The sequence below is a fragment of the Ictidomys tridecemlineatus genome, chromosome 3 (genome assembly GCF_052094955.1).
Source record: "Ictidomys tridecemlineatus isolate mIctTri1 chromosome 3, mIctTri1.hap1, whole genome shotgun sequence".
Taxonomy (NCBI): domain Eukaryota; kingdom Metazoa; phylum Chordata; class Mammalia; order Rodentia; family Sciuridae; genus Ictidomys; species Ictidomys tridecemlineatus.
The window spans coordinates 154517218-154532556 of record NC_135479.1 but is presented as its reverse complement, the minus strand read 5'-3'; the positions used below and the strand labels follow the sequence as shown (position 1 = coordinate 154532556).

General features: G+C 39.6%; 1 protein-coding gene across 2 annotated transcripts in view; it reads right to left on the bottom strand.

The window, feature by feature from the left end:
* Btla (B and T lymphocyte associated) overlaps positions 1-15010 on the bottom strand; it is a 33238-nt gene extending 18228 nt beyond the window's left edge. For both annotated transcript variants that reach the window (XM_078044235.1, XM_078044236.1), the window contains exon 1: positions 12973-15010. In XM_078044235.1, the coding sequence (XP_077900361.1) occupies positions 12973-13060 (88 nt within the window). In that variant the 5' untranslated portion in view covers positions 13061-15010. The remainder of the gene's footprint in view (positions 1-12972) is intronic.
* Positions 15011-15339: the final 329 nt, after the last annotated feature.

Sequence of the window (15339 nt, the reverse complement as noted above, 5' to 3'; positions counted from 1 at the left end):
AAACAAAAGTGATATTTCCAAACAATGGAATATTATCCATCCATAAAAAGAAATGAAATATTTATTCATACTACAATATAGATGAACCTTGAAAATATTATGTTAAGTGAAATAAGCCAGATACAAAAGATCACATGTTGTATGATCCTATTTCTATTAAATACTCCATACAGACAATCCATGGAGACAGAAAGTACATTAGTGGTCTCTAGAAGATGGAGAAAAGAAGGGAACTGGGAACAATTTAACCAGTATGGTTTCTTTGAGGTGATGGAAATGTTCTGGGATAAGATGGTGGAGATAAGTGCACCATGTTTTGAATACACTAAAAACCACTGAATTGTACGCTTTGAAGTGGTGAATAGTATGCTATATGAATCTTATCTCAATAAAACACCATTGAACCTACAGGTATGTTGACAAGTTTTTTTGTCTGTCTTGAATTATGAAACTCCACCTTGATACACGCAAGACACACAAAGCTTTCCTCAAGGGGAAAACATTTTCTAAAGGGAAAAGACAATCACAGTTGCTTTGAGCTGTGACTTATCTGTCAACTACCAGTTAATTTTTGTTACTACTGTTAGTGTTTCTGCTGTTTTTTTTCAAACATTCATATCTGGTAATAGGGAATTTTTGATGTTAAAATAATTAAAATGCAGCATGAGGTTAAAAGCATCTACCACCTCTAGGTTTTCATCTGATAAAATATAATAGTTGCTATTTAAGTAACTATAGATTTAGGAAGCCTCTTATTTTTAAAATTCTTAAGAAAACCACAGGGTTATTATCACAGTATGTAGCACATCTGAAATCTAGCACAACTCATTTTGAACAACCTTTACCTCTACATGGAAAAGTATTTTCAGAAATGATCAAAAAATGAGACAACATAGTGGCCAGAAAAGAAATATAAACTATAAATATTTTTTGCATTGAATTTTACATATACATAACTAATAAGTTTAGCAAATATTTGAAAGATAGTAGAATAGAAAAAATTTAAAAATGCATAACTATTTGTTCAATTATTTGAGCAATGATGTGAACTTTGATCCTTAGTTACATGCTGTAGTAATAATGTACAAAATAAATGTCCACTGATTCATAAGGTGAATTTCATTAAACTAATGATTGAACCTTTATTGAAACTGAAATTCTGTAAAGTATAATTTAGTCAACTCCTAAATTTTACCACTAATACAAAGTGTTTTTCTTGCTTCATTCTGTAGTTTCAAAACAATTAAGCCCTTTAAAAAGTGTTCATTTCAATTGTAAAGATACTAATCAAACATTCGATGTATGAACTATTTATCACCAAATAAAAATATCACATCTACACTCTGTGCTCTGTTTTGTTGTTTTAAAACTTCAAACACAATAAATATTCAACACAATTGCATATAGTGACAGAAATGAAACAGCTTCTATTGTGTTTCTTCATCTCTATAATCATTGTGGTGTTCATTTAAAGAGGACAGCTGAGAGGCAGGAACATGAGTACCACAGCCACTGTGGCTCTAGAATGGACCTGGAGCACTGGAGAGTGATTCTGAATATTGTAAATTTATTCTGGAAATGAAAAAAAGTAGCTGAATTTGTACGTGTCCAGGGCCAACTCTAAGTGGGAGGTTCTTGGAGTTAACTTGCATGTAGAAGGTAACATTTATTGGAGAGTCATAACTATAAACACATTAATGTGAAGATCACATACATATTATTAACACTCAACAGTAACACATTAATCACTTAAAACTTAGACCAAATATTACGGGAGCAGTGTTTGACTCCTGACATTGTTCAGAATTACTAGTGCTGTAAGATACTAGATAGACTGTGGGAAGATAGATACCCTAACGCCTGTGGCAATTTAGGAATGATGGTTTCTAGTGCAAAGATGAGACCGAAAGTTGCTTATGTGGCTCTTCAATTGTGCAGCTAGAGTTTTATTTATTTTGAATATTATTATAATCTCTGAGAGTTTTCAGATCCCTAAGAGGGAGGGAATCTTTCTGACTAGGCCAATCAGGAAGGCCTCATGGAGGAAAATGAACCTTCTCCCACTCCCAACCCCACCTCCAGGTATACTTGGTCCTTTTTCTATTTTCACAATTAATACCACCCGCTCCCTAAAGAATGGTCCCATGCTATTCAGCGTGGCACACATCACTCTATTTCAACTACCTCTGTGATGAAGCATTTGCCCTCTGTCTAGTTAACCATGACCTTGATCCTATGGTACCCATCTCTGCAGAAGTAAGTAGCCTTAGGAAAGTATGAAGGTGAGAAGGCATGACGTGTCCTGAGACTAAAAAGAAAGCTTGATGAAGTGAAGAATCTCCTGTTTACAGCTCTAAATGTTCCTTTGTCTTAAGACACAGACACAGCTAAGCCCTTTAAGAGCTCAATCAAAAGGCATTGAGGTGGTAATATATGCACATCAAAATACCCTGTAGTGGTTAATTCATAACCACTGAAGAAAAACTAGATTTTGCAAGTATGTGGGAAGATCTGATTTATGTCCACTTGTGGGTGATATTTAAACTATTTAGTATGTGGTGTTCCACAGCCATCTAGACACCAGATGAGTTAATTGAAAAGGAATGCCAGCCATAAACAACCACATGGTCCAGGGACTTCCAGCTGAGCAAGTGTAATTGCATATAGAAATTCTTTCAGGGGCTGAAGAGAGTAAGTAATTTGTGAAAACTATTAGCTAGGTTCTTAAATTAGGACTGTGATTATGCATATTTTGTGAAATGTCATTATTTCTTATTTTTAAAAACTATGTCCTTTGATTATAACTGTTATCATTAGAAAAATCCTAACAAGTTTCACTGTTCCTCCATTGAAAATTCTTAAAATTTAAGGAAAGTTCAAAATGATTAATTTGAGCTGACAGTGTTAGAGATGAACATAGAAATGTAAACAATATTTTAGAAAACTATAATATTACTAAAGGTATAACAGATGAATAATTTTTAAGGACATCAGTCAAGATTTTAGCCTCTATCAGAAGAGATGATAATAGACAAATAACAAATACTTCAGATACATGCTGGGGTGACTACAGAGGATAGTTTGTTCACACTCAGGAGGAAAAGGCTTCCAGGTGATGCTGGTGGTATGTTCTGCTTTACTTCAGTGGGGTAGGATAATAGTGGGAGGAGAGATAATGGCCACCAGAGAAGGAAATAACTGCATCAACCCTAGCAAATTGAGGTTTTGTGATGACATCAGGCAATGGTTTGAGCACAGTCAAGGAAATCCATGCACAGCGATGGCAGACTTGTAATCACACATCAAAGAGCCTGGGAGGACATCAATTTGGACACCTTGGGGAATCACATAAGTAACACTTGAAGGCCCAAATGCCATACTTCCTGTCACAAACTAGTTGACATACATTCACAAAATCAGAATGCGGTGACATGAGATTAGAGCAGGAACTTCCACCTCATCTAGAAACCAGTAATTCAATGTTTTGTAGCCTTTATTAAATATGTCACTTTAATACTGTGGCAAATGAACCTACTGCATAAGTCAGACACTCCCAAAATTGATAGGAATACCTGGAGAAATTTAAATAGACATGAGCATAAATATGTTAAAGTCAGAACTTGTATTATAAAAGGTGACCATTGTTAGTTTAAGGAAAACCCTGTGACTTGTTCTCAGGACTATAATGGAAACTGAGATTGCTGTGAAATGAAAGTGTATTCGTATACATCTTTTTGACAAACAGCACTTAATGTAATATAGATCACAGACATAAATAGCATGGAATAATATTGTCTCCTGTTCTCTGTAGAATAATTTCTCTGGATATTGTCTTTAGACAGAGATAGCCATTTTCTTTCTAAGCACATACAAATGCATGCACACACACACACTCATACAATATAAAGTTCTCTTAACAAAAATGAAAATGTAAAGAATTAACTTCATATCAAGAATACACATGGTATGATTCCATATTCTCAGTACTTGCAAAACAATGGCCATGATACAAGAAAATTGAAAGAATTTTCATAATTATCATTTACTATTTCCTCTTAAAAATCCCCTTCTTTCAAAAATGTATCTTCTTATAATCATGCAAGAATCATTTAAGTTGCTTTCATATAGTATTTATTTAGCACACTTTCAAACTATTTCTTCTAAGGCTAGAATTTCTCACTGTATGATATGACTACTTGGGGGGATATTTGAAGACTATCTCTTCCACCTAGTTGTATAGAGCAATCTTAAGACTTAAACTATACACCTCATGGTTTTATCTAGTTTGAGATAATTCTGAAATTGTTTTACCTAAAAATAGTCACTTTCGTATTTGCTGTAGCTTTTGATAATACTTAGCAAAGCTTACAAAGTGCCTGAGCCATTTCCTCTCCTTGAGATATTTAAGAATAGGACAAGCAGAGGTCTTTCAATGTCATCAGGTCAGATAGCAGATGGATGGGCTAAGTCACATTTGGAAGAGCATCTTGGGAATCATTGCTGCACACTCACTGCCACCTGCCCAAGAGCCCATGGCACCTCATTCACCACTGGATGATAGACCCTTTCTGGATCCATCCCCACAATAGGCAAAAAGGATAAGACTAATACATTTAAGTTCTTATTTCATGTTAGTCACTTTTAGGCATATCACTTTTGCATTATTGTAAAGTTAGAAAATTTTAAGTTGAGTTATTCTAAATCAAGGATCATCTATATATACATTTTATTTTTATCCTCACAATGATTGTTATTATTATTTTTATTTTTAAGATGAGGAAAATGAGTATATGAGAAGATAAGCTGTTTTCCGAACTCTAAGTATAACAAAACTCGCCAGTAATGGAAATTAAGTAGAAAGTCCCAAGGAGGCAAGATAATAGCTTTTGATTTGATCATTAAAATAGAGGAAATTTTTATAGTTGGATGAAGGAAGCAATAATAAATTGAAGAGCCCCTCATTGTTAGGGAGTCAATTCAAGGCTGTAATCAGCACAGGGGTTAATCTGTTCATGCCCTAATCCAGGAAATCCTGAAAATGCAGAATGAATTTCTAGACATTTGCATAAATGGTGGGCATTTCTGTGATGACAGCACATAGGTATTTGGCATTTAGTAGAAGACGTGACTCTATCTCTAATATTTCATATGTGCATTTCAACAGGAACAAATACAAAAGGCATATAAATAAATAAGCCTGATACAGATGCTGTGCTACAATACTTGAACTTCAAGTAATTCCGGTTGCAGACTACTGGTTATCTGCCCTAGTAGGCCTGCTCTGATTCAAGGACACAGCTGGTACATAATGGAGCAACATAATCTGGATGGGGTGTGGAGTATGGCATTTAAAGGTAGATCCATGATCCATACTGAACCTTCATAATAAGAATTGGACATAGGCAAAAACCAAATGGAGATGTGACCCTAATCACTTTGTTTTCTTAATAGCCTTACTGGACCAGATTAGGATTCTTTTGTATCACAATAACCAGTGAACAAAGATTTCCAATTGCCTTTATTCCAGCTCATACACACTGTCAGTGTCCAGACATTAATTGAAGTACTCCTGCCTGACTGAAGGTGGAATCCTCAGTTGATCCTCAACTAAACAAGTGGTCCAGGGACTTACAGCAGAAAGAACAACTTCCACCTGCAGCCTAAGTCTTGTCAGCATGAGAAGGGGTTGGTACTTTTATTACTTTCATGAGGACAGAAATCACCTGATACTGAAGCACTGAAAGACAGGTTTCCCTGTATATTTTTGATAAATAGAGAAGAAAAAAAAAGCAAGCAAGCATAATTTTGTGTTAAAGAAGGACTTTAAACATGGAGTTTGTAGAAAATATTACATTTTTTTCAACCTTATTCTAGATTCGGAGTCACTCCTGGGTGAAAGGAAAGTGAGGAATGGGAAGACGGGCAAGAAAGTGAGAAATGGAAGACAGAGACCAGGCAGAGATACATGAGAGAGTTTACTGGTCAGAGCTGACAAATAAAGGCACATCTCTCCATAGACAGAGAGAAGCCAAACAGGCTTGGGTTCAGGACTTTTATGGGGCAGGCTCAGAGATTAGAGATGGGCAGGTCCTAATGTGGGTGGTGAAAGGTAGCGTTGGTATGAGGGAGTTGTGAGCCTCCCTCAGAAAGGCCCTTGGGAGGGAAAGTGAAATTTTTCTTAAAATGGTGGCTGTCATTTAAGATGGCCATCCCAGGTGCTAAGCAAGGATATTTTTCTTTGTATTGGGCCCCTTAAGGGACAGGGGCATAGATTTAATCTTCCGTAGCTTCTTCCTGCTGGGAAGGGGCAGCATCTGGACCCTTGTGAGGGGTGTTGTGTGCCATTGAGGCAATGGTGATGGTCAGGTGGCGCCAGGTGATGCTGACTCCAGAGGGCCCAATTTTGGCAAGGGGTTGGAAATCCTATAACAGAAGCTGGTTCACATTTGGTTAGAGATCCTTTGAATATGGTCTTGAATAAATCTCATGATGCAGGGGACAAGCATTAGCAAAAGGCCTATGACAAGGAGAGAGGTCAGAAAAGGAAGTGCCCACTTGAGAAGGGGGTTACTTAGCTGCCATCCGTTAGTTCCAAAGGTAATGGGAAGCTTTGAGGTCTGAAGGATATTGGAGATAAAGGGGGCCTTAGTAATTGAAGTTCCCTTGGTGGTAAGGAATCTATGCTCCTTCCAAATAGCAGAATGGGACAGAAGTATGTGGAAAGCGTATTTAGAGTCAGCATAGACATTGAGGGAGACTCCCTTTGCCACAGTGAAGGCTCTGATGAAGGCAACAAGTTCAGCCTGCTAACTGAATGTATTATTGGGGATGGGAGCCACTTCTGCAACCAAGGTTAGAGAGACCATGGCATAACCTGCCCAATGAACTCCTTCCTAAAGGAAGGAGGAGCCATCTGTGAACCATCTGTATTTTGTGCAGAGCAAGGGGCCTTCCTGTAGGTGGGAGGGATATGGAAGAAACTCCTCCAGAGTTTCAATGCATGAATGGGTAAGAAGAGAAGAATTGGAAGATTCCTGAGGAGCTGGGAGGAGAGTAGCAGAATTTAAAGGTGAGCACATGTGGAAAATAAGACTGGGATCTTCTACCAGGGAATCCTGTAGAGATAAAAAGCAACAGGGAGGTAAGGAATGTAAGCCCTTGTAGGTAAGGAGTTCCTTTAGGTGATGGGGAACCAGGATGATAAATGGGGCCCCAAAGGTGAATTTTTTTGACTCATTAATGAGTCAAGAGGCTGCAGCCAACATTTGTAGGCAAGTAGAGTCAAGACCCTCCGATTAGGAGAGTTCTGGGTCTCTTGTTTGTCTAGAAGTAGGGCCTCTGGAGGAATCCAGAGTTTTAGTGGCAAGTAGAAGCTGGGCAGAGGAGCAAGAAGAGCAAAGGGAAGGCTTAGAATGGAGAAAGGAGAAAGCTCACACATAAGGGTTTTTCTTCCATTTTCCTGAGCGCTCACAAAAGTTGTAAAGACTGGAAGGTTGAATTGGTGGATGGGACTTTAGATCAGGAGCCAAACGGAGTGGGGCTAAGTGGGTGAGGAGGCAGCCAACAGGTGAGTCAGATGGGATTTGGAAGTTCCCCATGACAAGTTGGAGTCTGGGACTGAGAGAAGGGAATCACCCACTACTTTCATAGTCCCGGGCTTTGCCTATGGGAGTCTTGGTTGCCTGGCTAGGGCTTTCGTGAGCTCCACTAAGGAGCTGAGAACCAAGACCCAAGAGTAAACTCTCCAAGGGGAAGGGATTGGGAGTTTCCCATGGCGAGTTGGAGTGAACTCACCCAGGGGAAGAGATGGGTGAGAATCTTGGTGCTGGGCCAAGATCTAAGTTCTAGAGAGGAGACTTGTAGAGTTGTGAGGAGCAGGGGAGGGGAAGGGTGAAGTCATTTACCCAAATGAGGCTGGAGTGTGGATAGAGAAGAAGAGCAACAGGTGAATGAAAGAAGGTGTGTGGTAATTGTCCTGGGCCCTCAGGCCAGGATCCCAAAGCAGCTCAAATCCCCAGAGAGGAGAGCAAAGCTGATAGGAGCACGTAATGGAGTCACTGGCATCAATGAAAGAAAAGTGGCTCAGGACTAATCACAAACCTGGGATAAGAAGTGGGTTTATTGTCAGGAGCCTGACAAGGCTGCTCTGCAAAAAGAGGGACAGCAGCAGCAAGGAGGGAGAGCGGGTATTGTGACTGGGTCAGAAAATGGAGAGGGCTTTTGAGACAGATGTGAATGGACTCACGGTGTGAGGAGATAGAAGGACTGGAAACATCCCAGATGGTAGGGTCCACCTTGGAAGGGGGTAATGGGAATGCACTGGCAGATGGAATAGGGGATGGTCCTAAGGTAAGGGTGAGGATCAGGGGAGTAGCAGGTGAGTTTGGATGGAAGCATATATGAGGGGAGAAGGAAAGCGTAGCCACCAAGTTTGTGAGGATGTCCCTTCCTATAAAGGGAACAGGGCACTGTGGAATAACCAAAAAGGAGTGGGTAAGAACCAAAAGCACAAACAAGGCTAGGTATCTGTAAAGTGTTGGTAGTAGGCCTCTAGAACTCCTCGAGGACTGAATTATGTATCTCCCGGGGTATAGAAGGAAGGAGACAGGCCTACCTGAAATACGCAGAGTTACCCTGGGTTCCCATGGAGTGATGGTAGTGGTTGGGTGATGGGGACCTGGGCCTCGTCAGTCCTCTGTAGCCAGTTCTAAGATTTGGAAAGGAGAGCTAAAAGGGCTGGATAGCTGGGGGCTGCTATGGACTTGGGGACAGTCAACAGCCCATTGTCCCTCCTGATGGCATTTAGGACAAGAGCCCAGAGGCTTGCGAGGCTTGAGACATGTACAAACCAAGTGACCCATTGACCACATTTAAAACAGGGTCTGGGCAGTCCTGAGGGACTTTTCCATGGGCCAGTGGAACCAGGGAAGATGCTGAAGCCAGCCAGGTGACTTGAGTGAACATCTAATATTTCTGCTTCCAGGCCTTCTCGTCTCTCCTGTTATACACCTTAAAGGGTACTCCCAGAACCTCAGCTTGGGGAGTTAAGTGCCCCCTCTCAAGGCACCTTAGCTTGGCTTTAATATTGGAGAAACTCTAGAAGAAAAAGTAGACCATTAGTAGTTGTCTTCCATCTGGAGTCTCAGGGTCAGATTAGTATATTGTAATAAAGCCTTGGCCAGGCGGTCTAAAAATGCTGAAGGTTTTCATTTTTATCTTGGATGACTTCCTGGAGCTTTTCATAATTGATAGCCTTATGGGCTGCCTTTCTAAGTCCTGCCATGAGGCAAGTAATGAATTGCTTTCTACTAGTTACTCCTCCAGGCAAATTATAAACCCAATTGGGGTCCCAATCAGGAACTGCTTCAATGCCAATTGGATGGGCAGGGGAAGTCTGATGTACCTCATCTGCATAATTTCTAGCTTGCTCCCAAACTTGCCTGGGCTCCTCAGGCAGGAGGACATCAAAGGTGGAGGGGCTGAGGGGGCAGTTGCTACAGAGGCTTCATTAGAAAGAGAATTATGGTGTGGTGGGAGCTCATCTGCTGGGTCTAAGGAAGAGTCCTGGGTAGAATCTTTTGTCCCTTTGGAAGCAGGCATAGGGGAGGAGAGAGCTAAGAGAACTTGTGCAGGAGAGCAAGAGTTGCAGAGAGAAGGCTTAGAACAGAGAGGAGAAAGCCTGAATGAATGATATCTCTTTCCATTTTACCGAATGTTCACAATAGTTTAAAAGATCCCTGATAATATTGGAATCTAGAGAGCCATTAAGAGGCCATTTAGAGTCCAAAGGGTATTGAGGACAGATCTGATTGCACAAATGAATAAGTTTTTAGGGTTTAGGTCCAGGGTGAGAGAGAGAGACCCAGGTTAGCCAGGAGGCAGCCTAGAGGACTATGGGAAGGAATGAATGAGGAGCCACCCATGATGAGATACAGAAGGTGAGTTTAGAGTTGGGTGTCGCCCAGTCTCTAGTGTCACCCAGTCAAGAGGACTGGTTATGCTCAGGAGGTTGTCACCACTGCTGGGTAAGCATCAGAAGCAGGACCTGTAGAGACACTTGGGCACCCGGCTGGGACTACATAGGGGCAAAAACCATAGAGATTAACCCAAGGCCAAGAGGTAGTCTCACCAGTAACAACTCCCAATCACCCTTGGTGGTTTTTCTCAAAACCCAAGACCCAAATAAAAGTCCACCTATAAACTCGGTCAACAGTAGGGATCAGCCGTAGCTGTAAAAGTTGTGGCTGTGGGTGCCCTGACCACACGGTAAACCTGGGAGTGCCGAACGAAAGATCAAGTCACTTCCAGGGACCTGAAGGTTGTTTAGGTTGACCAGAGACAGGGGTCTTACCTGAAATAGTGGTGAGTGCAGAGAGGGTATTTGGCAGAATGGAGGGCCTGCTCCCATAATGGAATTCAGATAGGGGCCTGGAGACACTCAGTGACCCTTGAAGAGAGGAATGGGCACACCAGGGAACCCAATCCTGGGTTTTGGCACCAAGGAAAGGAAAGTGAGGAACTGGAAGACAGGCAAGCGAGAGAAGAAAGACAGAGCCGAGGCAGAGATACACGCGAGAGTTTATTGGTCAGAGCTGACAAATAAAAGCACATCTCTCCATAGATGGAGAGAGGCAAAACAGGCTTGGGGTTTAGGACTTTTATGAGGCAAGCTCAGGGATTAGAGCTGGGCGAGCCCAAATGGGGGTGGTTAAGGGTGGAGTTGGTAAAAGGGAGTGGTGAGCCTTTCTTAGGCCCTTGGGCAGGAAAGTAAAATCTTTCTTAAAATGGGGGCTGTCATTGAAGATGGCCATCCAGATGCTAAGCAAGGACCTTATACTGGGAAGAAGCACATGGGTCTCAGGTTGTTTTGAAGTGAGGGAAAACATTTTTAAATTATCTTTAAACTCTTTGCTCTGCCTCTGAGCTACACCCCCACTTGATGTTCTATCTCAATCTATATTCTTAATTTAATATGAGTAGTGATAAAATCAATTATATTAACTTTTATATAAGATAACTAGTCAGTACTTGGTCCAAGCCTTTCCCTTTCATTTTCCAAATGATTTGATTCACTGTATTCTGGGCTAAATATATTGTACAATATATTTTACTTATTCATTTTAACTTTAATAACTCAAGTATTGGGAGATGTTGGTCACAGGTACTGAGTTCAAGTTAGGAGAAAAAGATTTAGTGATCTGTTGCACTGCATTGTAACGATATAATAATGTTAAACTTTACATCTCATTTAACTGGATTTTATGGGAGTTTCTTGGCAGTAAGTACTACTAGCAAAAATACCGCTAAGATTTATCAAGCTTTGGTAATGTGTACTTAGTATTTGATACTTTACCTGTGTTATTGCACTTAAAATTACTATAGGCCCACAACGTGGGTACAATTATCATCTCTATTTTACAAATGAGAAAAGTAAAAATGAGAGCAGATAAGAAACTTAACCAAGATGGCACAATGACTGGCAGAGTGAGTAAGTGAACACAATTCTAATAGCTGTGTCTATTTTTATAAGCACTAAGTTACAATACACTGAGAGGAAGAACAGAAGTCATATGGCACCCCAATTGTAGTAAAGCACTGAAAATATTTTATTTTCTTTCACAAAGAATATATAATAAATCCTTTAGGATGAATTTTGTTTACTATTTGTCTCTGACTGTAGCTATGTGATTGCAGGCATCTGATGGAAGCCAAAAAATTCAGCCAAATAGCTAAGAACCTACTGGACTCAACACTTAGACACTTTAGTGACCAAGGAGATTTTTACTGTGGCATCCTGGTATCTTAGAGTCAAATTCCAAGCTAAACAGTTTTAGAACTAAAGATGGCATTCTGTAGGACTGCAATGATCATATTTTCTAGTTTAAAACAGAAACACACAAGCTGATAAATGTGTGTTGTGTGCAAAGGAGAATTAACTGAGCAATTAGAAACTTTGTCTAACCACTCATAGGCCCTGTACAACTTATGGCCCCAGTGTCAATGTACAGGAGAAAGAGACCTCAAAATAGAGAAGGAATGATCTTTTTCATGTACCCAAAGTCTTTTTAGAGCTGGCCAAACATCATCTATACAGAACTCAGACACTTTCAATGTTCAGCTAACAACCATGTAGGAATCATTCCCTTCCAACAAAGTAGAAGCTCTGTGGAAGGCTCTGCTCCTATTTCCCAGCATTTGCTCAGTCAATATTCTCAAGGCACACACACCACTGAAGCAAGTACCAAGATTTTATTTAGAGAAAATACTACTTAAGAGTAACCAAGGAGACAGATTTAATTTCAGCTATCCAGCACCTATCCTACCCAACTACGCAAATGAACTCTACAATATTTTTCTGGAATCAGTTTGGAAAGATCATGCTATTTGGGGGTGGGGGTGGGGGGTTGTAGCTCAGTGATAGAGCACTTGCCTAGCATGTGTGAGGCACTGAGTTCAATTCTCAGCACTGCATAGAAAGAAAGAGAGAGAGAAAGAGAGAGAGAAAGAGAGAAAGAAAGAAAGAAAGAAAGAAAGAAAGAAAGAAAGAAAGAAAGAAAGAAAGAAAGAAAGAAAGAAAGAAAGAAAGAAGGAAGAAAGAAAGGTTCATCAAACGGAAATATATATTTAAAGTGCTATTAATTCACTATCAGTATGGTAGTCAAAAAGTTTTTGGTAATAGTAGTGATAAATTTGTACTTAACTATGTATAGCACCTAACCATTTTTTTTCTCTTACCATTAGCACATGTTTTTAAGAAAACTGGCCAAGCTGTGGATTTGGTGTTTACTATTTAAGCAGGTGAGTACCAGGCTCTAATTTGGTTTACATTCTCTAATGTCATCAGTGAGCAAATCATTTCATCTACTATTACCCAGTTGGCATAAACATCATGCACTGCTAAGTTCAACAGGGGAATACATTACCTATTCCCCTGAGAAATAAAACCAGAAATAATCTAAATAGACACCTTACCATGGATGCTCCAGAAGCCCAGATGTGGGATTAGGAAAAGGATCCCAAATAATTTCCCAATTCTACACATGGCTGGCGACGTCTTCATTCCCCTGCGTATCAGTGACAGAAGAACTGCTCAAGCAGAAGGCTTCTTTTCTCCCCTGAATTCCTCAGAGATGGATCAGGTTATCTACCCCAGCAGCATCTGAGAATTAAAGAGGAGAACACCAAGGAGAAGACAGTAAGAAGAGCCTGAATGATTCTGTGAAACAAAGTGAGCAGAGTCTTTGTGGTTTTGCTTCTTGTTAAATTGGCTGTTCACTTTCAAACACTGCTCTGCAAAGCAACTCAGTCCTTAGCTTCTCCTTCCGTTCTGCCACCCTTCTTGCCCCACCTTGAGTCTTTTTTTTTTTTCAAAGTGAAATGAACAATTAAACTCTAAAGACATTTAAATTGTTGCAATCTTTAGGTTGAGGTTTTAATCAAATCAAGGTCAGGAAATTCATGGTAAAAGTACCTATGGGAGGTAGACATTCTCTCCCTTTTCACAGCTTGTGATTATGAAACTTCTTTTATGTAAAAGATCTTAAACTCCGGCCTCCTCACAAACATCATGTCACAGTAAGATGAGACTGCTTATTATCATGAAAACAATAAGTACTTATCTGAGGTTATGGAGAAAATGAGAGACAGGATACATTTCCTCAACAGAAGAGGGAAGGGCCTCTGTCTTTAATCTGCAGATACATATCAATGGAACAAAATCATCGTTATTATGGGCTATATGTTCTTTCTAAATATATTAGAGTTCCGGGCAAAATGAGATCTTGAATATCAATTAAAGGAAACTTTCATTTTCAGCAATCTTTATGCGGTTGCTATCTGGATGAAGTAACATAGAAATGGTACAGGAAGAAATGAAAAATTTCAAAATCAGTTTAGGGTTACTGTGGGTCTGTTAAAAATTAGTGTACTTGATAACCACAGGAGATATTCAAATTTGCCATCATTTGAGATTTTAATTGAATGATCTTGCTTTGTGGCCCTTGTCCACCTGTACTCATTGACAGAAGTTGATTTTGCAAATCTTTCCCCCAGAGGCTGGTGATGTGCTCCCAAGGCCAAACTTCAATGGCTTTTAGTACATAAGGTTAAAAAATGTTGTATATTCATTCATTCAAACATAACATGCAGTGGTTGGAGATACAAAGACGGATGTGTTACTGCTCCTAATTTTAAATAATTTGGTCAATTGGTATTGTAACCTCTTTACATCAACATTTAATGATAGCACTTAAATTCACATTCATTTCCACCATGCATAGTACAATATAGAGTAATTGTACATAGCCTTTAGTACTTCCATTACTGACCAAGTGTATGGTTTGGATATGAAATGTTGAAGGCTTGATCCCCAATGCAGCAATGTCCCCACTGCAGAGGTAGAACTTTAGGGAAGTGATTGGACAATGCATTAATCTATCGATAGCTGAATGGACTACCAGGACATGGTGGAAGTTGTGGGAATGATACTTGTTAGAGAAAGTAGGTCACTAGGGATGTGCCTTGGAAGGGTGTCTCTTATCCCTTGCCTTTTTCTGCTTCCCAGCTATTATGAGCTGAGTAACCTTTCTCTACCATGCCCTACCGCTATGATGTTTCTGCCTCACCTCAGGCCCAAAGCAATAGAGCCAGCTGATCATATAGCAGAAACCCATGAAACTGTAAGACAAAATTAAATTCTCCTCTTCTTAAGTTGTTGTTTTCAGGAATTCGGCACAGTGACAAAAAGCTGTCTTATATATCAAGTCAACATCCTGGAATGTATTTATGCAGCATTTGAACACCTCCTTCCTTTTCTTGTGCCCAGGATAAAGTGTAAACTTCCTGTGGCAGCTGAAGCAAGTTTCGTTGTTTCCTTAAAATGGTCCTAGAAACCAAAAGCCATAAACCATAAGCCACAGAGCTCAGGATATTATCCAAAACCAGAGGGAAGATACATTCACTTTGTTTATCTCAATTCAAAGTCTTCACAATTCACTATTTTAAAAAATGTTTTTTAATATAAAGGAGTCCATGGGAATTAGATAAGATTTGAAAACAATTTAATGTACCAGCTATTGTGTGTCTTAAAAGATATTTATTTTAATAGCTTTATCTGTGTGACTGGCTCTTTATCTCTCTTTACCTCTGAGAGACCAACTAGATGAAAATTGTCTCAGAATCCAACTGCTATCTCTATTCTGGTAAGGAAAAAAATTTTTTAAAAAAGCTAAATTCAGAAGTTTTTCTTTTTTTTTTAGCTCAGTAATAAGTCAAATTTTTCTTAAGTTTATACCTTATCTGTTAATGAGACATATCTAGTAATTAAATTTCTGCCTTGAT